The sequence below is a fragment of the Podarcis bocagei genome (assembly GCF_964188305.1).
Source record: "Podarcis bocagei genome assembly, chromosome: 16".
Lineage (NCBI taxonomy): Eukaryota > Metazoa > Chordata > Lepidosauria > Squamata > Lacertidae > Podarcis > Podarcis bocagei.
In genome coordinates, this window is record NC_138142.1 from 14325411 (window position 1) to 14352403 (window position 26993).

Below are 26993 nucleotides of genomic sequence, written 5' to 3' on the forward strand. Positions count from 1 at the left end.
AGTAATGGAAAATGTAAGGAGCCATGTTATGGATTGGTTACAATACCATCAGCTACATGAAATGTTTAAATTAAGATAGAAATAATGGTTTTCTGGACCAAAGCTCACAATCCGAAAAAGAACTTTTACAAAACAAAGAGAAACTTTAGTCCAAAATGTACAATTTGTTATTAGAGTGAGAAACAAAAAAAAAATGAGCTTGTTAAAGCCTCAATGACACACTGGGCAAGAGATATAGGTCATAATACAGATTTTAACCTCTGGTTTTGGCTTTAGGCATGTGGGCTTACTGCAATAGAAAATGAAATGAAAAGCAATTATATGAAAAAAGAGAAAATGTTTCTCAGGCTGCTGAAGCGAAGCCTGTGAACTTCCTATGGGGAATTTTTTAGAAAGCCTGGGTGCAAGACTGCAAACTAAGTGGGGAATGAAAGGCCTTTTACGTACATAAGCGAAGGATACTCCCATAGAGACCTGCCCAAGTGTTAAGATCTGTGGGGAAGCCCCTCCTAGTAGTGTTAGATCTATCTGAAGCACATTATGCCTTCTCGTTGGCTGCACCAGCATGGGAGTCTCTCCTCTCCGATATACGACTGGCGTTGATCTTGGCGAGTTTTCGGCACCCGCTGAATACACATTTGTTTGATGGGCATTAACACTGGACTCTAGTGTCCATTGTTGCTTTGCTGGGCATCGTGAATATTTGCATGTTTTACTCTGAACGTTGTATTTTAAAATTATTCATGTACCCATCCTCTGGAACTGCCGATGCAATGAAGAGCAAACATTTAAAGTGAGAATAACCAGACGTTAAGAATACCTCCGCTGGGTCAGAGCAAGAAGCTATCTAGTTCTGCATCACATTTCTTGCATCTGAAGCTCACAAGCAGGCCATGGAGGGAGTAGTTTCCCCCTGTAATAATAATAATAATAATAATAATAATAATAATAATAATAATAATAATAATAATAATGTCTACCCCGCCCATCTGGCTGGGTTGCCTCAGACACTCTGGCCAGCTTCCAACAGAAGGTTAAAAATGCATTAAAACTTGTTGTGCTCCCTGGTTTCTGGTACTTAATAGGACTACTGTTTCTGAACCCGGAAATCTATACACAGCATCAGGCTGTATGCAATGTAGTGCTAAGTTACAGCCACTTAGTGGTATATTTCCCACTCGGCCATCTGCTATGCAACAAGTTTCCGCTAGTGCAACTGTTGCATTTGATGCATCATTAAAACTCACCCATCCACAAAGAACACTGGATAACATCCCATCATGACTAACAGCCACTGGCACACTATTCCGCAAATTTGTCTAACCTCCTTTTTAGAGCCATCCAAGCTACCGGCCGTCACCGAATTCTGTGGCAGCGAGTTCTGTACAATGCACAACTTGTGAAGTTCTTCCTTTAGTTTGTCTTGAAATCCCCATCTATCAGTTTCATTTGATTACCTTTGCATTGACGTACAAAACCTCCTCTGCCCATTTTCTCAACATCCTGCACAAATTTTATAGACCTTTTACCATGTTCCTTCTCCCTAATTTTTTTTTCTTACTAACAAAAAGTTTTATTTATAAAGAACTACAATTCAACACCAAAGTTACTGAAAATTATGCAAGCACAAATTAAGTAACTGGCTTCATTTTTCACTCTTCAGACACCAATGGTAGAATTGGGAGTGATACCATTAAACCACTGCATATTTTCTTCTATAGGTTTAAAGATTAAACTAATAAGCAAAACAGACTCAATAGCCATTTCTAGTTAGAAACACTCTGTAGAAGAGGAATATTGTCTCCTTTTAACATGATTCGACCCAGCTGTTTCCTTGATTTTGTCTTGGAGTGAATCTCCTCAGCATCATCCAGAAGCAAGTTCATATTCATCTAATCCAATAATACAGCCTTCGGTCCTCATGTTCACCTGTTCATACAGCCACACCTGAATTCTGGACCTATTCTGTAGGTATCTGAAAATGAGGTTGATGAGCTGCACTATCACTTTCTGCACCTTCTGGCCTTGGCCATGGCCAGCAGCTGGGCTGCGAACGACTCCCAACAGGATGAGCCCCACTTAGGCGGAACAGGGCAGCCAACGGTCCCCTCCTCTCCCTCCTCACTTTATCCCTCACACCTCCTTTCTCCCTAAATTAAAACTCCCCAGCCTTTATAGTCTTTCCTGCAACACAAAGACACGCTCTATGGTGCTTACGAGGTGCTTACGAGGTGCCAAGTGAACTGCGACACAGACATTGTATGGCGTTTTATTGCTCATTGGGTCATTATACAAAATAAGCAGCCAGAGCGGCCATCTTGTCTTTGGGTTTCTTCGGATTTGGCCTCCCTCCAGGCCTCCTGCCTTTTCCTCTTCCCCGGCCCTGCCGTTTCCCCTGCCCTCCGCGATGCATCGGGTGCTTCATCGCCGCATGCTTCAGTTCAACCAGGTCTTGGAAGACGGGGTCGCAGAACACGCAGCCAGAGTGCTGCGTCTCATTGCCGGGGAGGGGGGACTTGGCTTTATTGAAATCCACGTCCACCAGTGCGGCGTCACACGACTCGCAGGTCTCGGCCGACACCCGCACCTTGTGGGCGTTTTCAAAGAAGTGCACGACCACGTTGCATTTGTTGCAGGCCATCTTCCACTTGGGCCCAGAGGTTGGGTCAAGCACCAGGACCCCGTTCTCACATTCCACACACTGCCCGATTCCAAGCATGTTCAGGGAGTGCTGGCACGTGGGGTGGGTGCACTCATTACAGCCCATTCCTGGAGGAAAAGGAGCGACAAAGACTATGAAGGATCTTTGCAGCTCACATCCTGGCCCCTTCTGTATGAGAGAGGGGAAATAACTCCATCCAGAGTTTTGCAAAACAACTATTTCCCAATAATTTGTGTAACCTAACCTTTCAAAAGGGGACGCGGGTGGCGCTGTGGGTTAAACCACAGAGCCCAGGACTTGCCAATCAGAAGATCGGCGGTTCGAATCCCTGCGACGGAATGAGCTCCCATTGCTCGGTCCCTGCTCCTGCCCACCTAGCAGTTCGAAAGCACGTCAAAGTGCATGTAGATAAATAGGTACCGCTCCGGCGAGAAGGTAAACGGTGTTTCCGTGCACTGCTCTGGTTTGCCAGAAGTGGCTTAGTCATGCAGGCCACATGACCCGGAAGCTGTACGCCGGCTCCCTCGGCCAATAAAGTGAGATGAGTGTTGCAACCCTAGAGTCGGTCACGACTGGACCTAATGGTCAGGGGTCCCTTTATCTTTACCTTTAACCTTTCAAATTCCAAATTATGCGAGTTAGGCAGCTCTGAAAGCTTACACATGCTTTGCATCTTTATTCTCATTGTACAAGTTGGATTTCTCTCTCTCTCTATTTCTCTCTCTCTAATAAAAATGTAAGGATGTCATCATGCAGCTGCAATAGTAGGGTTTGTAGTGCAACATCGTAATCCTGGATTTTGGGGTAGAGGAGCAAAAGTGAAGGCGGGTTGCACAACTGCAGTGGCCATGGCATGGGAAGGTGAAGGGAAGCCACTGAGAGGCCAAAAGTGGTGGTTTAAAATAATGGGAGAAGTTTGAGTAAAGTACTACGGAATATTTGAGGGCTCTGCATTCTCCATCTCTCACGTGAGGCAGCTGAGAGTGGAAGAGGGAGAAGTGAGAGTATAGCAAGAAGGGAGAGATGCTAAAAGGAAAAGAAGTGGATGTTTTAAACAGCTGCAGAAGTTTGAGTAAAGTGGGGGTAGAGTAACACTGAAAGGAAGATATGACAGTTTTAAACGACAGCAGAAGTTTGAGAAAAGTAGGGATGGAGTGTCTCTGAGAGGACGGGTGGTGAGAGATGTTGTCCAGAGTGAGTGTGTGGACTGGATTCGGAGGACTGGGTAGATGTGAGTGGAGGGCACTATTTGGCCACCTAGTTCAAGGTTCCCCAACCCTGCATTGGAGCATATATTCTGTGGTTTGTGATGAACTTATGGCCATATAAATTCCTAAAAGCCCTGTGTATGAGGTGAAGATCAACCATGGCTGGATTTAGGATTCTTCTACAGGGAGGAAAGAGTGTTTTCTTCTGCACAGCAAGTAGAAAACAGATCATACTTTATGGACAGCAGAGTCCATCTAAGCTTTCATTTACTAACTGTGGGAAATCTTTTTAAAACCCCTACAGATTTCACTCATGAGAATGCTCCTAAGCAGTTAATTCCTATAAGTGAAACTGTACTCTCAGAAATATATATACATATAGATTTGGTTGTAAGTTGCTTTGGGTTGCCCTGGGCAAGATAAAGCAACTAACAAAATAATAATAATAATAATAATACAAGTCAGAAATCTATATGCCCTTGACTGACTTGCAAGTAAACATATGTATACACAATTCTGATACAATTTTAAGCACGGGGTGACTTGTGGCCACATTCTCTTTCGTGAAATTCTGGTCATCAGTAGTGATCCTAAGACTCAAAATATGGTTTTTCAAGTATGTTCTCCAGAGCTGTCAGAATGAAACCTGCGGCAGTTTTGTTCTTAAAACATTGTGAGAGACTGTTATTTAAAACGTGTCACAAAAAGGACCAAGCCGATGTATCTTTCACTGTAGAAAATCTAACCTTTTTTCATGTCCCTGAAAGGGGGATGGTTGTAACAGTAAGGACACAGTGGATAGCTCTTCCCTCTCGACCCAGAGGACCACAGCACCAGTTCAAAATCATCCAGTGGGCATCGCAACTCTTTGTAGAGTTTGATGACCCCATTCTGAGGAAGGCTGTAGGTCTCGTCGCAGTGAGAGCAGTGCAGACGGCTCGGCTTCGCCTACAAAGAATTAAGGAAAACACATTAAGAAAGATGATGGCTTTTCCTCTCGTCATCTTACTCAAAAGACCTCTTCATTTGGCAAGGGGTGAAGCCTAAATCAAGTGTCATTGACCTTGCAGGTCTCCCTGCTGCTTACAAAATCCTGTTATCAAGTATTTTGTCTTGAGACTGCTTTTGAAAAGTGTCTGGGCAGTTCAGCTGTTCCAGAATGCAGGGGGTAGAATGTTGATACCTATTTATCTACTTGCACTTTGACATGCTTTCGAACTGCTAGGTTGGCAGGAGCAGGGACCAAGCAACGGAAGCTCACCCTGTTGCGGGGATTCGAACCGCCGATCTTCCGATCGGCAAGCCCTAGGCTCAGTGGTTTAGACCACATCGCCACCCACGTCCCAACATACATCCATTAAATTTAACAACACACATACAAACACTGCCCCCCGCCCCACAACTATGAATCTTGAATAAACTTAAATTCTACATTACCTGAATATACTTCATAAAACGATGGCATTTTCCACAGCGGGAAAGGGGCTTGCCTGTGGCAGCAAGCGGTGAGAAGGACACTTCCATCAATTCATCCATGCCTGGCACACAAAAAACAAGTCACAGAAATGTCAACTGCATGCTTTGTTTGCTTCCTGATTTCAACACGCAAGGCTAGATAGATTCGAGAGTGGAAAAACCCTTACCGGCAATTGAATCAACAAAGTAGTGAAACTTCCTTTTGAAGATATCCAGGGTGTGCTCTAGGACCTGGTGATAATTTGCTTTACCTTGGGCGATAAGGTTGAGTTGTTTCTCTACAGCACTGCGGATTGTGGGGAGAACGAGCTCTGCATCTAAGAGGAAAACCAGAGGTAGAACAAATATTCAAGCTGGGTGTACTGGGAGGTCGATCTGCCAGGATCTTCCCTATTATGAGTCCAATTCAAATAATCTGTGCAAAAGCATACTGTTCCCTGGGGGCAATTCTCATTTATTTCTCTTTTCTTGTGCAGGAGATGTCGGTGGACTGCACCTAATGTCTAAAAGGATTTGCTAACATTTGTATCCATGTTCAGACATGTTTCCATCTGATGGACTATATCCTCCAGCAATGTTATTACATAGGTTTTTTAAACGGCATTTTAAAAATAAACTTCTCCTTTGGCTAGACTCTTGTTCCAGTGCAGGGGCAGACCTTGGTGATATAGCACCCTGTGCGAGGCTAAATTTGACACCCTCTCCAGCCCTCTCCCCGCCTTCCAAAAGCCAGGTAAGAAGTGCCGAAGGAGGCATGAGGGTCCTATAATAGTAGTAGTAGCAGCAGTAGTAGTACTACTACTAGTAGTAATAATAATAATAACAACAACTTATTACTTATACCCCGCCCATCTGGTGGGACGTGGGTGGTGCTGTGGGTTAAACCACAGAGCCTAGGACTTGCCGATCAGAAGGTCAGCGGTTTGAATCCCCGCGACGGGGTGAGCTCCCGTTGCTCGGTCCCTGCTCCTGCCCACCTAGCAGTTCAAAAGCACACCAGTGCAAGTAGATAAATAGGTACCACTCTGGTGGGAAGGTAAACAGCGTTTCCGTGCGCTGCTCTGGTTCGCCAGAAGCGGCTTAGTCCTGCTGGCCACATGACCTGGAAGCTGTACGTCGGTTCCCTCGTCCAATAAAGCAAGACGAGCACCGCAACCCCAGAGTCGGTCACGGCTGGACCTAATGGTCAGGGGTCCCTTTACCTTTTTACCCCGCCCATCTGGCTGGGCCTCCCCAGTCACTCTGGATGGCTCCCAGCAGAATATTAAAACCACGATAAAATATCAAACATTAAAAACTTCCCTAAGCAGGGCTGCCTTCAGATGTCTTCTAAAAGTCAGATAGTTGTTTATTTCCTTGACATCTGATGGGAGGGTGTTCCACAGAGCGGGCACCACAACTGAGAAGGCTCTCTGTCTGGTTCCCTGTAACTTCGCTTCTCGTAGCGAGGGAACCGCCAGAAGGACCTCGGAGCTGGACCTCAGTGTCTGGGTTGAACAATAGGGGTGGACATGCTCCTTCAGGTATTCTGGGCAGAGGCCATTTAAGGCTTTCAAGGTCAGCACCAAGACTTTGAATTGTGCTCAGAAACGTACTGGGAGCCAATGTAGGCCTTTCAGGACCGGTGTTATATGGTCTCGGGAGCCACTCCCAGTCACCAATCTAGCTGCCGCATTCTGAATCCTAGAGCTCTCATGCCTCTTTCTCAAAGGTGGACAAGAGCTTTGCAGATTTTGAGAAGGTGCCCTCCTTGGCTGAGTGCCCATGTGTGGAAGAACTGGTGGCACTGCCCTAAAACTGTCTCAGCTCTATGGAAGCTAGTATCTCCAGTTGTGAAAAATTGTACAGAATAGCAGTCACAAACCAACCTATTTTATAGTAGCCGTGCACGAGAACAATGCCCAGGTTTGTAGGTTTCAGTCTGCGGCCGCTCTCTACCGTCACATAGTTGCGCTGGCAGATGTTGTTGATATGCACTGGAATGCTGGCATCCGTTCCTGATAGCAGTGATGATAATAATACCACTTACCATTTGTAGTGCACTTTAAAAGAGTTCAGAGCAGCTCATGTGCATTATCAAGCTGTAACCTGGTAAGGTTAATATTCAATAATATTATTATACCCCATATTGCAAGGAGACAGAGAGAGAGCGGTTTGGCTAAGACCACCAAGTGAGTTCATAGCAGAGGCAACATTCAAACCGGGGACTTGATCTGTAGCTCACAGTGCATTCCTATAGATAGCCACTCTGAAGTTCCACTCTGAAGTTCCACTGAACTTCCAAGTAAAGTGTGCAAACGATTGCAGCCTCAGTCTCCTTACAGTGGTACCTCTGGATGTGAACGGGATCCGTTCTGGAGCCCCGTTCACATCCTGAGTAGAACACAACCTGTCTCTGCGCGAGTCGCCGCTTCTGCGCATGATGTCATTTTGAGCATCTGCGCATGTGCGAGTGGCAAAGCCCGGAAGTAACCCGTTCCGTTACTTCTGGGTTGCCGCGGAACACAACCTGAAAACGCTCAACCTGAAGCTACTTTAACCCGAGGTATGACTGTATCCACTTTTTATCTACAGTGGTACCTCTGGTTACGTACTTAATTCATTCCGGAGGTCCGTTCTTAACCTGAAACTGTTCTTAACCTGAAGTAGCACTTTAGTTAATGGGGCTTCCCGCTGCTGTTGCGCCGCCGCCACCCGATTTCTGTTCTCATCCTGAAGTAAAGTTATTAACCTGAGGTACTATTTCTGGCTTAGTAGAGTCTGTAACCTGAAGCGTATGTAACCTGAAGCATATGTAACCCGAGGTACCACTGCATTGCTCTTTTCCCTCAGACTTTCCAAGTTCCAAAATGGAAGGCTGCATGTTCATCCCTTCTTCGTGTATACACCCCACTTCTCTAAATATTTGCTCTCTTTTGGCTCACGAGTTCAAGTCTCCTGCTCCTTAAAAGAAAAAATGGCTGTCCAGACACAAAGAAGCTGGCCAAAATAAGAGAAAAAGCTTTTACGAAACAGTAACAAAATCTCGACAATCTAAGAAATGAAGTGGTTGCAAACACAACGCTGGGGATTTTGAGTTCAGAGTTCTCGTTCCTGAACACCAAATTAGTTTTAACATACAGTGGTAACTCGGGTTACATATGCTTCAGGTTACATATGCTTCAGGTTACAGACTCCGCTAACCCAGAAATAGTACCTCGGGTTAAGAACTTTGCTTCAGGATGAGAACAGAAATTGTGCGGCAGCGGCACAGCAGCAGCAGCAGGAGGCCCCATTAGCTAAAGTGGTGCTTCAGGTTAAGAACAGTTTCAGGTTAAGTACGGACCTCCAGAACGAATTAAGTACGTAACCCGAGATACCACTGTACTGCGTTCTATATCCCTCGTTAAAAGTACCAAATTTAATTCCTCCTGGAGTCATCTCCCACAAGATAATGCCCTACATCTTTATGATAAGTTTGCTTTTTAATGGCTGCCATGAAGTTCATTTCAGTGGGTCTGAAAACTTGGGGTGACTACCACCCTAGGTCTGCTGCTTTGAACCACCATTTTGCACCTGGCTCCAGATGAACCTCAGGATTTTAGCAGAAAGAAAGAAAAAAGAAAAAAGTATATTATGTGAGCATGATATTAATATTACAACACAGACATCTCCCACTCTTTCCACCACACAGCAAGACTGCCACCACCAATGGCATTTTACCAATATTTGAAGGAACGCCAGTTCATTATTAGATGCAAGAAAGTGATCTGTTCCCTTCCGTTTCCTACCAATGCCATGTTTTTCCATCAGAGTAATGAGCTCTGCTTCAGTCAGATAGTCAGGAGGATTAGTTTGTTTCTCCAGCAGTTTAACTTCACTGATAGGGAAGACTGTGCCTCTCTCACAGATGGGGAGACTCTCTTCGGGTGGAATGCTCTGCCAGGGCATAATCTCAGTGAAACCTGTAGCAAAGTTAAAATTCTGATTAATCAGGATTGTTGCTTTCTAAAAATTCCACATCTCAACCGGCCTCTGGCTAGAGGTTAACTGGTTGGTTCCCAGCCACCTCTGACATCAGACAGACCCCCCAGTTAAGTATGTTTTGAAATCCCAGTGAGATGTATTTGATAATACAGTCGTACCTTGGTTTTCTAACAGCTTAGTTCCCGAATGTTTTGGCTCCCAAACAGTGACTGTTACAGTTTGCGAACTATTTTTAGAAGCCGAAAGTCCAATGGGGCTTCCACGGCTTCTGATTGGCTGCGGGAGCTTCCTGCAGCCAATCATAAGCTGCGATTTGGTTTTTGAACATTTTGGAAGTCAAATGGACTTCCAGAACAGATTCCGTTCGACTTCCAAGGTATGACTGTAACCCCAATTTTGGGTAAGTATTAAATGTTATCTTCTAATACAAGGGGACAAGTATACAAAGATGGTACCTGGTGTCTGTAAAGACTCCAGTGGTGTTTGTTGATGTTTTATTTTAAAAAAAATCTTGTATACCAAAGATACTATAGAAAGTCTCACTGACTTCATTTTCCAGAGGCACAGAAACTCAATCCATCAATCATTTATTTATTGTATTGGACTCAAAGCCATTACAAATCCAGTTACAAAACCAGCAAATCCAATAAAACCTATTTAAAAAGATCCAGAAATAAGCAACCATTTACAATAAATCAAATTAATGAGTCCCCTGCACAATCTACAGTGTTGTCTTTTATGTGACTAGCACGAAGACTTTCAGTGGCTTTTGCAAAGAAGACTGCTTTATATGTGACAAGCGGGTCGCAGTCAGATAATAGCCAACATATTCTCACTTCAGGGTTCTATCCCTGTAGCGGTGCCAAAATCTGTTCCAAAAAATCTCTTTCTGGGGTTTTGATAGAGCTGAGAATGGAGTATGTAATGGGGAAGATCTTCTACTTCACCTACCACACAAATACAGAATCTTAAAATGCCTTGGAATTTTCCTGTATCTTCCATCTAAGACGGGCACGGGCATTGTTTGAGAGCTGTAAAAGCAGGTCTCAGGGAGGCAAAGATAAGTGTCTGCAAATACTGGGTTCTGGTGTGGTTAGATTTCAGCAAATGGTACCAAAGGGAGAATTTTGAGATATAGATTGAAGACAAGTCTTGCTCGTTAGCTCAGAAACTCTACACAACAATAACCCATGAAGCAGAAATACTAAGTGATATATAAATTTACACACAGAGGTGATATCATAACTTATAAAGGTAAAACCAGTGACCCTCAACAGCCCTATAGGGAGGCTAGTGTGAGATTTGGTCTTACATATACTTTCTGTGTGAGCAATAAACACAAATGCACAGAAGGATTAAAAATATGACTGAATTGAAAAATAGATGGAGAATGAGACATGCACATTCCTTTACTCCTTCCTTACCTGGTGAAATAACAGTCTTTCCTATACAGGTAAAACGTTCAGGACCAATGCTGCAAGCAATGGTGGTTTGGAGGTATTTGCAGTCAGCACTGACAGTGGCAATGAAATGCCTTGTAATGTATTCATATAATCTCCATCCATCACCACCTAGAAATACAAATATTTTTCACTCCAGTTTGCATACCACTTTAGAAGAAAAGGAGGAAAGGCAAATTCTAAGGGGAGAAGATGCTAACTTATTCATGTACATTTCTTTAAATCCTTATGCCTCCATATGCATTATGATTCTGCGCCAAAATAAGCTTAACAGCACAATCCCAACCATGTCTACTCAGAAGTAAGTCCTAAAGAATTCAGTGGGGCATACTCCTAAGTCACTGGGGTTAGGATAGCCACTGAATTTCCCTCTTTCACTAAGGAAGGTCCACTCTCAATACCAATCTTTCATTTTTATGGCTTCTCAGTTGAGATGTAAGAAACACAGGGTTTGTCTTATATTGAGTCAGGCTAATGGTTCATGTACCCAGCGGTGTCAACGCTGACTGACAGAATGGGCTCTCAAGGGTTTTAAAGAGTCTTTCTCAGCCAGATCTGGACACGGCACGGATTGAACTTGGAATCTTCTGCATACAAAGCTAGGTTGCTTTAGCAGGAAGGAATACAAGTAAGACCAACGATGATTGCTTTAAGTTCTAGAAAAAGGAGAAGATAAAGTCCCCACCAGAGAAGAATGGCAGATCAAGTTGATGGATTATGCTGAAATGGCCAAAATGACCGGGAGAATCCGAAATCAGGAAGACCAAAATTTTAATAAGGAATTGGGGAAATTTGTAACTTATCTTAAAAACCATTGTAAACAGTTAAAATCATTAGTAGGATTGGAATATCACCTGTAGTCTAATGGTGAATTTTGGACACGATGGAGAGGTAGAAGATTTGGATTATCATAAAAGATGCAAGAGGAAATGATTAACAATAGTACCCACCAAGGGGAGGAGGGAAGTCCAAGAGATTCCTTGGAATCTTGTTTTTTATGTTGTAAATTGAATAACGTGACTGTAAAATTTTAATTTGGAAAACCAAATAAATACATTTTTTAAAAAAGTTCTAGTTTAAAGGGTACCATCTTAACTCTGGGGACGCGGGTGGTGCTGTGGTCTAAACCACAGAGCCTAGGGCTTGCTGATCAGAAGGTTGGCAGTTCAAATCCCAGCGACAGGGTGAGCTCCCGTTGCTCTGTCCCAGCTCCTGCCAACCTAGCAGTCCGAAAGCACGCCAGCGCAAGTAGATAAATAGGTACCGCTCTGGCGGGAAGGTAAAGGGCATTTCCATGTGCTGCTCTGGTTCATCAGAACCGGCTTAGTCATGCTGGCGACATGACCTGGAAGCTGTCTGTGGACAAACGCCGGCTCCCTGGGCCTATAGAGCAAGATGAAAGCGCAACCCCCGAGTCATCTGTGACTGGACCTTATAGTCAGGGGTACCTTTAACTTTACCTTAACTTTCAGTGTGTAGCTCAAATAATTGAGACTAACAACTGGCGTCATTCACGCTCATAAACATACTAAAAAAAAGTATTTGAGAGAAAATTTAAGCCTTATGAATAACTGCTAAGAAAAATACTTTCAAGTCAACTTTACTGTATTATGAGGCCATGCCCTCCCCTCCCCCCAGGTAAATCACTGCTTGCAGGCCCAGCAATTTCCACGAGGTCTAAAAAATGGTAACCAGCCTTTAGATATTTAGACTTCTGAATAATCAGTCACCTAGTTCTGCTTCCGTGGCAGTTCTCATCGGTGTTATTGGGGGGTGGTCACCAGCATCATGACCCTTTCTTGGTTTGTTGATACCTTCTGACAGTAATGCTTTTACCTAGGGGGGAAACCAAAAGAAAGCACATGTACGTTATGAATGCAGATTTTTCTTCATGACCACAATCGGTCTAAGGTTTGGTGATCTTCCACTGATTTCAGTGGGAAACATTTAAGCGTGTGCTTTAAAAAGCTCACTGAAAGCAATGGTACTTTAGGAGAGCTCAACTGTGGCCGGATCATGCCCTTTATATTTCTCATTATTTGCGTAGCAGTTTGCAAAAGGTGCCGTTTTCTTCACAATGCTTTTTCAAAGAAATAGAAGCTATAAAAAAATAAAAACTTACTGTTTCAGCCCAGTAAGGATTATTAGCCTGCTGCCTCAAAGAGCCCTTCAGATCAAAGTTCTCTGGATAGTGGGTAGTTTCTGTTCGAGGATAACTGATATAGCCTTGTGTATAAAGCCGTTCAGCTATTTGCATGGCATGCTGTGGTCCCATTCCTAGAAACAAAATATTTACATTTTTTTTTTAATCAAAAAGTCAATTATCTTATTTAATAACCAAAGACTTTTTCCAGATTTAATCTTTTCCACAATTCGGAAAGGTCCGTATAGTAAAGGCTATGGTTTGCCCAGTTAGTGATGTATGGAAGTGACAGCTGGACCATAAAGAAGGCTGATTGCCGAAGAATTGATGCTTTTGAATTATGGTGCTGGAGGAGACTCTTGAGAGTCCCATGGACTGCAAGAAGATCAAACCTCTCCATTCTGAATGAAATCAGCCCTGAGTGCTCACTGGAAGGACAGATCCTGAAGCTGAGGCTCCAATACTTTGGGCCACCTCATGAGAAGAGAAGACTCCCTGGAAAAGACCCTGATGTTGGGAAAGATGGAGGGCACAAGGAGAAGGGGACGACAGAGGAAGAGATGGCTGGACAGTGTTCTCGAAGCTACGAACATGAGTTTGACCAAACTGTGGGAGGCAGTGGAAGACAGGAGTGCCTGGAGTGCTCTGGTCTAGGGGGTCACGAAGTGTCGGACACGACTAAACGACTAAACAACAACAACAATTTGGAATGTAGAGAGCAGCCACATACCAGATAAGATTACTTATCCAGTTGGCCAAGTGCTCTCTGTTCCAACCGGAACTCACTCTCCTAAATGTCCGTTTACCATCAGGCATCAGGTGCTGTGAGAGATTGAACCTGGGATTTTCTGCAGGCAAAGCACTGCAGCAATGGCCTAAGACTCTGAGCTGTGAGCTAAACAAGATGGATACCACTGGGCCACATACTTACCCAATGCAGAGCTGGCAACTCTTAACATCTCTACAGTATTCAGAGCCAGAGGTCTCTGCTTAGCCTTCTCCTTCTTACTCACAGACTCGATCTACAACACAGAAATAAGTCCCTTGGTGAGATATGAGGGGGAATCAGAAGGGAAAGCCAACCAATAACATGGTCCTATACATGCCTACTTGAAAGTAAGTCTCATTAGGGGCAATTGGGCTTATTTTCAGGTACATTGGTCAAGAATTGCGAGCTAAATTTCTCTCTCACCAATTTAGTATGGAGATGAGGAAGCTAGCAACATGTTTCTATTGTACAGTTGTACCTCGGAAGTCGAACAGAATCCATTCCAGAAGTCCACTCGACTTCCAAAGCACAGCTTCTGATTGGCTGCAGGAAGCTCCTGCAGCCAATCGGAAGCCCCGTTGGACCTTCAGCTTCTGAAAGAACATTCGAAAACTGGAACACTCACTTCTGGTTTTCGATCGTTCAGCAGCCGAAACGTTTGACTCCCAAGGCGTTCGGGAGCCGAGGTACAGTACTTTTAATTCCAACACTTTAGGTACCATACAGTAACTGAAAACAGTTTGCCAGGAGTTGCCAAAGTGGTGCCTGTGGATCCTAGTGTGTGTGTGAAAGGCCTTGGTAAATGTCCCCATCAAAATCCACAGTGCACAGAAGACTGTTTGCTCTTCCTGAGCAATTCCTCTCCTACATTTAACACACCCTCTTAAACATGCCCACATTTCATTGGATGCCAGGATAAGACTCCCTCCTTCTTTTCTATTCTGAGAGTGAGATCTCTGGCCTCCAGAGGTTGGAGACCCTGATACACCATGAGAGAAGATGCAAGGCATTATTTGAACTTTTAACAGTGAAACAACAGGAGTTCTGAAACCAGAATTCAGCCCGTGTACAACGTTCTCATAGCCTTACCTTCGCTTCTTTTGCAACCTTTGTTATGTTTAGGAACATCTGAGCAATTTCCCTGTCAAACACCCTCACTCTGTCCCACTCGAGTGTCAGACAGCAGTCTTTTTCGTGGCTAACCTGGCAGGAAGAAAATAAACAGAAAAGCTAAAGTATTTTCCGTTCTTCTCCAGCAGTAACCTGTTCTGTAACTGACATAACAGAGAAGCCAAAATGAACCATTGAGGTGGCTTATTCTAAGATGCTGCCCTTAGCAGGATGCTGTGACATGCCAAACTCCCAAGACTAACAGCAGACAAAACCAGTTTGTGATGGCACGCTACCAAGACAAAGATCCAGTTTTCAATTTAATTCATTCACTAGATTTGTACACTGCTTTCCTGCCAAGGTGGCCTACAATTTGTTTGTGATTCATGATGCAGCCCCTTTGAAACTAATGAATTTGGTCCTTCATTTCTAATAATAATAATAATAATAATAATAATAATAATAATAATAATAATAATAATAATAATTCCCCAGCCACTCTGGGCAGCTCCCAACAGAATATCAATAACACAATACAGCATTAAACATTAAAAACTTCCCTAAACAGGGCTGCCTTCAGCTGTCTTCTAAAAGTCAGACAGTTGTTTATTTCCTTGACATCTGATGGGAGGGCCTTCCACAGGGCAGGTGCCACTACCGAGAAGGCCCTCTGCCTGGTTCCTTGTAACCTCACTTCTCACAGTGAGGGAACCACCAGAAGGCCCTTGGTGCTGGACCTCGGTGTCTGGGCGGAACAATGGGGGTGGTGATCCTCCTTCAGGTATACAGGTCCGAGACTGTCCTGTATTTAAGTCACAAACCCATTTGCAACTATCTCAGTTACACAGAGATTTGCTTGTTACACTTCAAAATTCAAATTTTCTGAAAAGTGGGAAGAACTGAGGAGACATAAGAAACTGAATTGCTGCTGCAACAGAGGCAAGGAGTCGAAACTGTTTGCGTTTAGTTTCCATCCCAGCCTCCAGCATCACTGCTTCAAGGCCTAAGTCAAAAAGTCTGTTAAAAGAGTCCCAGTCTATGGGTAGGTACTCTGTACTGTCTCAGTATTCCTGTGCTTTCCCACTTCTATGGTGGCTGCACTGTAACACCCTTTACTTCAGGTGTGCAGAACCAGATGTAGCCTAACTACAACTCCCATCAGCCACAGCAAGTGTGGCCAGTGGTCAGGGATGATGGGGGTTGTTGTTCAGCAACCTCTGGGTGGCCAAAGGTTCCTTACAGCCACTTTAGTTGATCTTATATCTAACCTGAAGCATATTCCATGAAAGATGGTTCACTTTAAAGGCTTGTATTGAATCATGGATTTGTGCTAGTGGAGTTCTTCTGTAGGGTGAACACCTGGCTGTCTCCAGTTCCTCAAGGTTCGGTGACCCTCTGGGTCAGAAATGGCATAGAAGGCTGCAATTGGTAAAAATGGGTGGCCCTGCCTTGTGATAATAGAAGCTACCACTGGATACAACTCGATACTGTGAATTTTTAACACAATTCTGAAACCTGGGCTAAGCTTTTCTTTTTTTGCAATTAATATTAATAGCGTGTGCAGAAGCAAATTCTTATTACCACAATTAGTTTCAGGGAGACAGGAATCTCTATATCACTAACCTTGGCTTGCAACACCCAGTAATTTTCAGGCTTGAAAGACTGGATTTTATCATGTCGCTCCACACAAAACCCCAGAGTTGGCGTTTGACAGGGTCCGAAGGAGATTAGTGAGCTGTCTAAATTGCCATATTTACCCTGGAAGTATTTTGTCTGAAACCTATAAGAAAGATAAATAAATTAAGTTAAGCTATTAGTTTTCAATGCTGATAATGAAACCTATTTACCGTATTTTTTGCACCATAACACTCACTTTTTTCCTCCTAGAAAGTAAGGGGAAATGTCTGTGCGTGTTATGGAGGGAATGCCTACGGGTGGCATGCCTACGGATTTTCCTCCTCTAAAAACTACGTGTGTGTTATGGTCGGGTGCGTGTTATAGAGCGAAAAATACGGTAATGCCAATGATCTACATATATCTAACATTTCAGGAAATATTGTTAGATCAGGACCATCTAAAATGTGTTTCAGTGATCTTGCACGTAAATGTCACATGCAAAATTTACTGGATGGGATTCTTACATTTTATAATTTTAAAATGTGTTGTTTTAAAACTGCTGCTTCTTTTTTTAGTGGCCATCATCTGTACAATGAATGACCCAGTTCACACATAAATGCTAAGCCAAACCATGGGTTAGCATGAACATGTGAGTTCCCAGGGGAAAGAATGGTTGCTGCATTCCTCCCCCAGTCCAGCTACACTACTAAGGACTAAGCTATGGTTTGGTTTAGCATGCTCTCCAAACCCGAGTTTGTGGTCTGCCTTACTCCAGACTATGAGCCTGAGTTCAGACAACATACTGAACCAAACCAGGGCTTAGCCCTAGGTAGGGTGATGGCAACAGGACTGGGGGAGGACCACGCAGCTGTGATCCCTTCTCCAGGAACCCACACATTCACATGTCTGCCTTAAGTCATAGTTTGGCTTAGTGTTAAGTGTGAACTGAGTCAATAAATGGTATTGTGTGATTCTTTTTGAGCAACTTAGTGTGAAATAATCTTCCTTGCACATCAGGAATGAGGAAACTGCGGCGCTCTGGATGCTGTGTGGATACCTTGTAAATGCACAGCCAATTCTCAGATCCAGCTCCTGGCGGGCGTCTACTGACAAAGCCTCATTGTGGTTAGGCTCCCCTAAGTTGTTCATGGCATTGCAAATGTCTGTGTCCGTAATAGAACTGAACTTGGCTCTGTATACAGTCCTTTCACTGCCACGAGGTTTATTCATCACAGGAACAGTAGCATCCAGGACCTACGAGATGAAACCAGAGAATGCTTCTTAATTAAAGTAAAAGTGCTGTAAATTAGACACATCCACTCTCAAGTGCCTATGAAGACAATAGGTACACCTCAGGAACATTGCAAGCACCATGGAAACAAATGGGAGTTGTTGAAGATCATGACCGTGAATGTTTCATTGATTTCAATGAAGCTTGCGCAACAGAAGTTCCTGAGAGAGGTGAATCCAGAAATTTAGGTCTTTTATCACAGAAAACCAATCCAGTTTGTGGATTGTGGCTCCATTCTTCAAAATGCTGCTGTAGCATGAGAAAGGTCTTTGGAAAAATAGGGAGGCCAGGTTGTAACAAGAAATGGAAGTATCTCAGTTCCCTAAGTCTACATTTTCAAGTCTAGAGGGAAGTCTGGCAGAATTCACACCACCACCCTGTCACATTTACCCGTTTCAACATGGGCTTTAGCAGATTTCTGGACTGGAAAAATGCTTTGCCCATTTATTTCTCTATGAGCTAATGCAGTATATTATCTAAGAAGCCCAGCTACAAATCAGGAAATCTCTGGATCCAATTTCATCTGCAATGAATTCACTTAAGTAACTTTTGCCAACATAGTCTCTTAGCCTCCCCATCTGCGGTAAGGTAAAGGTAAAGGGACCCCTGACCATTAGGTCCAGTCGTGACCGACTCTGGGGTTGCGGCGCTCATCTCGCTTTACAGGCCGAGGGAGCCAGCGTAAGCTTCCAGGTCATGTGGCCAGCATGACTAAGCCGCTTCTGGCGAACCAGAGCAGTGCACGGAAACGCCGTTTAGCTTCCCGCTGGAGTGGTACCTATTTCATCTACTTGCACTTTGACATGCTTTCGAACTGCTAGGTTGGCAGGAGCAGGGACAGAGCAACGGGAGCTCACCCCGTCATGGGGATTTGAACCGTCAACCTTCGGATTGGCAAGCCCTAGGCTCTGTGGTTTAACCCACAGTGCCACCCGCGTCCCCCCCATCTACAGTAGGGAGATAATAATACCGATTTAAGGAGTACAATGGAACAATTTATATGTCACAATAAACCATGGTTTACTGTCAATGCGGAGACATTGGTGCATACCACCATCAGTAAAATATCAAAATGAATATTATTTATATGAATTCACAACAGACAGGTTACCTGCCAGTTTTCTGGATTAGAAGACCTGAATTCTTCTACAAACTATAAAAGAAACTGTTTAAATCCATAGATACCAACTCAAATGTTGCAGTTAAATAATGAATATAAATTGGGCACAGGAATCCTACCTCAAAGCAGATGTTTTCACCTTCCTTGTCACAGTCCAACCACAGAACAATACAGTCACAACCTCTCCCTTCCACCTAAAATACACATGGTCCAGTTAGTGTAAAGAAGGCAGGTGTGTCGCAGGGTGTCATACAACAGGATAAATAAATGTGCATGGTTCAAAGACAAATGTATTGCTTGTTTTTTTAAAAAAAACAAAACAAAACCTTCAGAACAGCAAATACCTGTAAGAATTTCACCATGTTCAGTTTGGGATTCGCTTCTTTCTTTTCTGTAGGGGCCTTACTGAAAAGTTCAGCTGGATCCACTTTATCCCAGTTATTGTACTTTCCTGAGAAAGGGAACAGTATGAAATAAAGGTCTCATTATCTTCAAAGCCTTTTTGTGGCTATCTACCTTAGATAGATAGACCGAAAGAAGGCTGATCGCCGAAGAATTGATGCTTTTGAATTATGGTGCTGGAAGAGACTCTTGAGAGTCCCATGGACTGCAAGAAGATCAAACCTATCCATTCTGAAGGAAATCAGCCCCGAGGGCTCACTGGAAGGACAGATCCTGAAGCTGAGGCTCCAATACTTTGGCCACCTCATGAGAAGAGAAGACTCCCTGGAAAAGACCCTGATGTTGGGAAAGATGGAGGGCACAAGGAGAAGGGGACGACAGAGGACGAGATGGTTGGACAGTGTTCTCAAAGCTACCAGCATGAATCTGACCAAACTGCAGGAGGCAGTGGAAGACAGGAGTGCCTGGCGTGCTCTGGTCCATGGGGTCACGAAGAGTCGGACACAACTAAACAACAACAACCTTAGAGTAGGAGTAGGCAATTTCCAGAATTTTCTGCAAGAGATCGGTTTGGACCTCTGGCGAGCAAAACTTTATCCCTCCCTGGCAGCTCTCTGGATAGGGAGAACGTTAAGAGGAAAAATATGGGAATGGTTCCACACACCATCAGCATGTGGCCCCCAACTGCTTACCCCCAAGGGAAAGTGGCCCTCAAAAGAATAAATGGTCTTAGAGGATGATGCTTATGTAGTTCAGAGGTACGTGTATTTTTTATCTGACAAATACAAAAGATCACTCTGGCAACCAGTTATATTCTCTGAAGCAGGTATATAAAAGGTGATAGCTAAGGTAACATTGCCTACTTTTGCCTTCCAATCTAAGGGTTGATTCTCACACAACGCCCCAGTGGAAACATCAAGGCAAAACCATGGTCTGATTGTTGGGGTTGTGCCTCCATCTCGCACACTCCTTCTTTCCCTTGTGTATCCTCAATTTCCTCTACCACACCCTGGTTAACACTAACTATAGTGTGTCGTGACATCTGAACTGGGCAAACAGTGGTTACTGCCATCCTTATTTGCCTCCAAACAAGGTTTTTTTCTTTTTTTAAAAAAAAGAAAGAACCTTGTTCATACTGTGGTTTCTAATTCTGGTCTGGAGGCAAACTATGATTTATACTGCTTTAGTAATTAACTGATCCTTGAGAAATTGCTGGAAGTTTTTAGCAAGCTGAACTACTGATCTGGATGCGCACCCTAAATGCCAGTAGGATGCTGGCTTTTTCAGAAAGTGTCAGGGTTCAGCTGCCTAAACGTTTCAGTCAGCTCTGCAGAAATTCCTGCCTCAAATAACAACAGCCTCAAATAACAACAGAACCAGATAAAAGTGTGAAGTAGTCAACAGGTGATGCTATACCTATAAAATCCAGTGTCATCACATGGCCGCAGACAGATGTCATCTTGAAACGGGCACTTTGTCCTATGAATGATCCAGTGTATTCATGCACTGAACATGCCCCATTCAGCCCTTTGCGAGAGGACATATTTCCTACAAGAAGAAGGCAAGCGAATGGTAACAGCAGATATTAAGAATGTCTCTCATTACATTTTTTTTGGACAGAGATTAATCTTGTATATAAAGGAAGGCAAGCATCATTTAGGAAAAATGAATTATTTTTAGCAAAAATAAATTACAGTTGCATTTGGACCACTTAATGACTATAGGAGGGAGACATATTTGGATATAGTAAATTAGACGGTCATCCAGTATTTCATTTTCCATTTTAATAGGGTGATCCATGGGTGGCAACCCAAATCCAAGTATTCCTGGAGAAAGCTGATCTCCAGGATCAATTCCTGTCACACTTCAGAACAGAAACTGCCTTGGTGGATTATCTAGGCCAGGATTTCCCAAACTTGGGTCTTCAGCTGTATTTGGACTACAATTCCCATCATCCCTGACCACTGGGCCCGGCTAGTTAGGGATGATGGGAGTTGTAGTCCAAAACCAGCTGGAGACCCAAGTCTGGGAAACCTTCAATAGGAATGGGAGGAGAACAACACTACAAGTTTTCTTACTTCCTTAGGTCGGTAGTGGAGAATGTGAGGCTCTCCAGATGTTGTAGGACTCCAATTCCCATCAGAATGGCCAATGCTTAGGGATGATGGGAGTTGTGGTCCAGCAACATTTGCCCAGGCCCTGATCTAATACAATAACCTTCCATTTTACAAGCATTTGACGTGCAATTTCAATCATAAGCAGTTGGTGAGCCACTTGAAAGTGTGCAGGTCGAGTCCTAAGCAAGGCAGAGAGCTATACACAATTTTTGTGAATGTGCATAACCCTCGGAACTGAACTCCCAAATAAAATGAGGGATTACTGTATCCTGTTTCTAAGCAGGAAGCTCACAAGCAGGACATAAAGTCTACAGCCCTGCTTCACTTCCCTCCTTTCTGATTTTCAGAGGAATACCACTTTTGGACCTGCTTTAGCTATTATGAATTCAATGGGGATTTACTCCCAAGTTGTGTGAATGGGATTCCAGATCAAATTGATTCAAATGCTATTACAAAAATACTGTCAAAACAACAAGCAAGAATTTTAAAGAAAAAGGATGTAGATCCCTCCTAACCTCTTGAAAGGATTTTGGCTATGGACTGAGCCAGAGAAGGCTTCTCTGCTACCATAAGAACCGTCTTCATCTTCTGCCGGTAGTGAAAAGGGTAATCAAATCTCAAGAAAATTCTGTCTTGTCAACCTAAAGAGAGAAAACAAATCCTATTTATGACTTATTTGGACTGGTGACCTGGAGATTCAGTATTTTCCCTCTCAATGTTTTTGTTTCACAAGTACACTGAAAAGCAACTATATATCACCCAGTATTCAAATCTTCACAAATCCCAGTGTGTAGTACAGTGATTTTTTTAAAAAAGGTCTCTTCCAGCTAAATTATGAGAGTAACAGTGCAACCCCTATACATGTCTACCAAGAAGCAAGCCCCATGGAATTTAAATATCTACAGTACATTGCACATAAATGTAAAAAAGGTTAATTCCATTTTATGTAGAGCTTACTTGAAGGGAATTCTATGGAACTGCCATACTCAAAAATAAGGAGAAGTAACACTAATCTCTTTGAAAAAAGGAAAATAGCAAAGATTATTGGTTGAGCAAACATTATGCTAAATCTCCAGTTTGAATAAAATATGGGAACGATGATACGGGCTTTTTAAATGCCTGTAAACACATGCATATCAAAGCTGAGTTCAGTCTACTGCAACTTAGTTCAGAGTTAGTTGTTCTATAAATGTATTAAGACTGGATATGTGAGAAAACCAGCAAAATAGACAGGAGACGACTTCATTTTGCAACTCTGAAATGATTTCAGGAATTGTCAAAATTCAGCAGCAGACCATGCAATCCACTCTCAAAGTGGATACATACCCAGCCAAAAGTACTGAGATTCCAAGAACCATTCATAGTCTGATGCTGCAAAGAATGGTGTACAGTATAGGCATCACATTTCTCCTCAAGCTCATGTTTCAGGTATGTTTTAACAGCTCTGTAGACTCTATTAGGAGCATTTTATGTATGCACATTGAAAAACATCATTATCTGTCCCAGAATATATTCACCAGGCAAATAATAATTCAAACTAACACCCATGTTTATTCTAATTTCTAAGCCTCCCTGTCTCCAAAGGTCCAAATTAGGTAATCCTATTTTTAAAATAATATCTGTAGAACTCACACACAATCTGCTGTTCATAATTCCAGTAATCTATTGATTTCCGTGGAAGGGTGGCTCTCCAATGCTTGCGTACAGGACTGTGGCCTTAATGTTTTAAATTTCAGTTCCAATATACCCTGCCTTTAAATAATAATAATAATAATAATAATAATAATATTGCTTACAATAAGTCAAAGTGCATCGCTGACCAAATAAAATAAAATAAAATAAAATCCAATATATTAACCCTGTTAATTTTGCCTCCCTGTATAAGACATTTCATATTTTATTTTGCAATGCCACGCAAGCAAGCAGCAAACGCCCCCGAATCCCGCCATGCTTCCTTCCAAGCAAACACGTAAACGAGGCCTTCGCGAGGACAGTCGCGCTTCGCGTGTATTCAGTATCAGATACACACGATACGCTCCTCCCCTGCACCGAGGAAGTAAGTCGCTGCACTACCTTGCCTGCAAGGCCTCTCCTCTCTCTTAAAGTTCTTACCAGGAATTGAAAAAGGCGCCGTTTCCAAATAAAAGAAATCAGCAGCTTCCACTCCGACGCCAAACGAATTTGGGGGTTTTGCTTGGGTTTTTCAAAATAATAATAATAAATAATCATAATCACGTCGTTTCCCCTGCCTCTCCCCCTCTCTCAGCTCACGCTAAAAGGCGGCCCAGCATGGAAGCGGATTGCGGGGCGGGGGGCTGGAGAAGCGCCCCCTGGCACTCCCTTCAAAATGTCCCCCACCCCACATCTCTCCGCTCCTTCTCCCCACACAGGCGAGGCGGGCGGCCCTACTCACCCGGCAGGGCGGCCTCAGAAGGCGGCGGCGGCCATTGCCGAGGCTTCCACTGCCGGGTCACCCTCGGGCCCTCCCCTTCCCAGGCGTGGATGGAGGAGAGGCGGAGATGCTCCTGGTACCCTGCATCCTTCCAGGCGTCTCCGTTGCCATAGAAACGCCCCCCTCCTCCAACTTCCCTCTTCCCTTCTCCTTTCTCTGCCCCGCCGCTCGGCTCGAGGTGTCTCTCTCTGTGTGTGTTTGGTTTTTAAGCGCACAACACACCTACACCCCGGTGTGGGGACTGACTGACTCGTTTCTTTCCAAACCACGACACGGATTTCGTTTCGTTTTTTCCCCTATACAAAAACGTGATGTGCCCCACAAATAGTAAAAAAGGTAACACGGGAGAACCGGGGGAAAAGTCACGGCCCAGCTTGAAAACCCACCGAAGTCAAAATGCTATAAACTCGGCTCTCTGAGCAGCTGGGTAGGCTTGCCTAAGCAAGAAAGTTTTTAGCATTGTTGTTAATAATAATTGTTTTTTATATATTCATTCATTCATTCATTCATGCCCTGTTTCTCCCCCCCCCCCCGGACTCAGGGAAAAATTATGTATCTTTAAATTGTCATAATAATACAAATGCATCCTTATAACTGCTATTGTTATCATTAAGGCATTGTTGCATTTGTTTGTTTGTTATTATTTCTAATCATAGTAATTAATGCATTATTCCTTGTTTGTTTTACACATTTTTAGATTTTGTAATGATAAGATTAATAATCGGTTTTATTATTAGTAATGTATTGTTATAATGTTCATTTATTATTTATTTTTAAATTCTACTTTGATAAAATGCATTTCTATCAAAGTTCTGTTTCTTTGTTTTTGCAATAGTATAGGGTATTATTATTGTGTTGTTTATTTTTATTAATTTTTTACAATTTAGAATAATCATAGAATCATTATTAGTATTATTAGCCTACGTTTTCTGCAAGGAGCTTTGAAGTGGATTTACAGCATTTTTTCTCATCTTCTTTTTATTATTCTGTATTATTTTATTGCATTTATATCCCACCAAGTATATCCCAAATAATAAATAAGAATTTTTATTCACTGTTTTACTGCATTTATATCCAAGGGGAACAAGGTCCAAGGAGTCCACAGTTCTCCCTTCTTTGCTTCTATCCACACAACAGACCTGTAGGTCTGCTGAGACACTGCTGAGACACTGTGGCTGGCCCAAGGTTACCCTCTGAGCTTTGTGGCTAAGTGTGGGATTTGAACCATTTTATATTCACAGCCACTCTGTGAGGTACAAACAATAAGGAGTCTTGTGGGACCTTAGAGACCTTGTGGCATTATCTTTTGCGGACTACATTCTTCTTTATCAGATGTATGCAGTATTATCCTGATTTGCAGGTACACGTGGTATGACAAAGGGACTTCAAACAGTGAGACCAGACAGAGGGAAATGAAATGCAGTCAGTGAAAAGTACCTAATTAATAGTGGTAATTCCCAAAACAATTGTTTAACAACACAGGCATCCTGGCACTGGTAAGCTAATTAACATAAAAATGTTTAAAATGTTGGGTGCCTCAGATTCCTGAACCCATAACATTCATCTCCTTCTGTGCTCTCAAGAAAGAGTGTGAAATTATGAAAGGTGGGGCATCAGAACACAATACAGTGGTACCTCGGGTTAAGAACTTAATTCGTTCCAGAGGTCTGTTCTTAACCTGAAACTGTTCTTAACCTGAAGCACCACTTTAGCTAATGGGGCCTCCTGCTGCTGCCACGCCGCCACCGCATGATTTATGTTCTCATCCTGAAGCAAAGTTCTTAACCTGAGGTACTATTTCTGGGAGTCTGTAACCTGAAGCGTCTGTAACACAAGGTACCACTGTATTGTTCCTTGAAACACTAACAAACTATTGCAAGCAAATCATCTCATTGCCACAAACGAGCACGAAGCAAGTGAAACAATTCCATTCCATTCCATTAGAGGGCAGTAGTACAATATTGCAAATGTATTTACGGAGAAACTGCCAACCATTTGTTTTGCAGACTTTCAGCGTTAAGAAGCAATGCCAAAGAGAGAAGTAGGCATTTAAAATCCAATTTTTAATCCAGAAGCCTTTCTAGCAATTTTACAAGTGTGGATCAGAACGGCAAAGAGAGCGCACGGAAGCCAACCTTTCCCCCAGCCTTAATCCTAAATTATTTGACTTCCAAGCGAACAACTTCAACAAATAAACAAATACGGTCTGAAAGTAGAAAGTAAGCAAGCTGGTCCTATTTATTTTCTGTTTAGAAATAAATACATAAAAACTAGTGTATTGGCACAAAGGATGGCTGTCTTGGTTGTTGTGAGCAATCGGCTCTCGGCTCTCAAAGAGCTTGTTAGTTTCTTTGAGGCCAAGGTAACTGTGATCCTCAGGATCCTAGACTATTTGCAAGGGGCTAAGGCATGGGTGGGAAAACCTTTGCAGTCCAGGGGCCCCATTCTTTTCTGGGCAGCCTAATGGGGGCCTCATGCAAATGGTGGGTGGGTCCAGAGGCCAAAGTGGCTGGAGCAATTAAAATAAATTTTAGCTTTGCAAAGCAGAGGTGGTAAGAGGTGTGGCCTGGGGGAGTCCCAAGGGCCAGGCAGAGAGGGCTGGGGGGCCACATTTGGCCCCCAGGCCTGAGGTTCCCCACCCCTGAATTGAGGGCTGCATGTATACAAGGAATAATAATAATAATAATAAATTTTATTTATATCCCGCCCTCCCCAGCCGAAGCCGGGCTCAGGGCGGCTAACAACAATAAGGTCTTTTACTGTTGCACTTCTGAATCCTGGTGAAATGTGAATACAGGTCTTCACTGAGTTGAGTTAACTAATGCAGTGTTTCCCAACCACTGTTCCGCGGCACACTACTGTACCGCGAGATGATGCCTGGTGTGCCGTGGGAAAAATTAAAAAGATTTTTTTTTTTTTGTAAAAGTCAAATTAGGTCCTAATCTATCCCTCGAGCGCCCCTTGTCCGTTATTGTGACGCATGAAGCATGTTCCTGCCCACTCCCCGCCCTCCCTTGCTTCTCTCTCTCTCTCTCTCTGTGGCGCTCTCCGCCGCTTCCTGCTGGGCATGCGCAGCTCGCCTCGCGCTTCCGTTCCGGCCCCTCCTTCCCCCGACTACCCCACCGCTCCGTTCCTTTCTCTTTCTCGCGTGTCAGAGAGTGGCGGCGCGAGCGCGGCGGTTCCCTCAGGGCTGACGGAGG

At 43.4% G+C, this 26993-nt stretch overlaps 1 protein-coding gene, 1 long non-coding RNA gene and 1 pseudogene across 5 annotated transcripts; 1 reads left to right on the top strand and 2 right to left on the bottom strand.

Annotated features, from left to right (window-relative positions):
- Positions 1 to 1555: 1555 nt before the first annotated feature.
- LOC308575553 (small nuclear ribonucleoprotein E pseudogene) lies at positions 1556 to 2280 on the bottom strand (annotated as a pseudogene). Its single transcript has 2 exons — positions 2229 to 2280; positions 1556 to 2078 (listed from the first exon to the last, which is right to left on the bottom strand). The product of its transcript is annotated as a small nuclear ribonucleoprotein E pseudogene (transcript).
- On the bottom strand, positions 2254 to 23923 carry TOP3B (DNA topoisomerase III beta). 3 transcript variants are annotated; one of them, XM_081174804.1, is made up of 19 exons: positions 23755 to 23923; positions 22974 to 23093; positions 21857 to 21982; positions 20641 to 20772; positions 19167 to 19273; positions 18942 to 19016; positions 17469 to 17665; positions 16418 to 16574; positions 14774 to 14887; positions 13847 to 13937; positions 12895 to 13049; positions 12503 to 12608; positions 10737 to 10883; positions 9117 to 9290; positions 7215 to 7343; positions 5514 to 5663; positions 5308 to 5408; positions 4617 to 4818; positions 2254 to 2769 (listed from the first exon to the last, which is right to left on the bottom strand). In XM_081174804.1, exons 3-19 carry the CDS (start codon positions 21924 to 21926, stop codon positions 2288 to 2290), a joined length of 2589 nt encoding a protein of 862 aa, XP_081030930.1. In that variant the 5' UTR covers positions 21927 to 21982; positions 22974 to 23093; positions 23755 to 23923; the 3' UTR covers positions 2254 to 2287. The 3 variants fall into 3 exon arrangements, with proteins under 3 accessions (XP_081030930.1, XP_081030928.1, XP_081030929.1); XM_081174802.1 differs by lacking the exon at positions 22974 to 23093; XM_081174803.1 differs by lacking the exons at positions 22974 to 23093; positions 23755 to 23923 and adding an exon at positions 23454 to 23717.
- On the top strand, positions 23203 to 25990 carry LOC308576094. The gene is made up of 3 exons (XR_014003080.1): positions 23203 to 23397; positions 25154 to 25289; positions 25800 to 25990. It is a non-coding gene; the product is annotated as an uncharacterized lncRNA (long non-coding RNA).
- The last annotated feature ends 1003 nt before the right edge of the window (positions 25991 to 26993 follow it).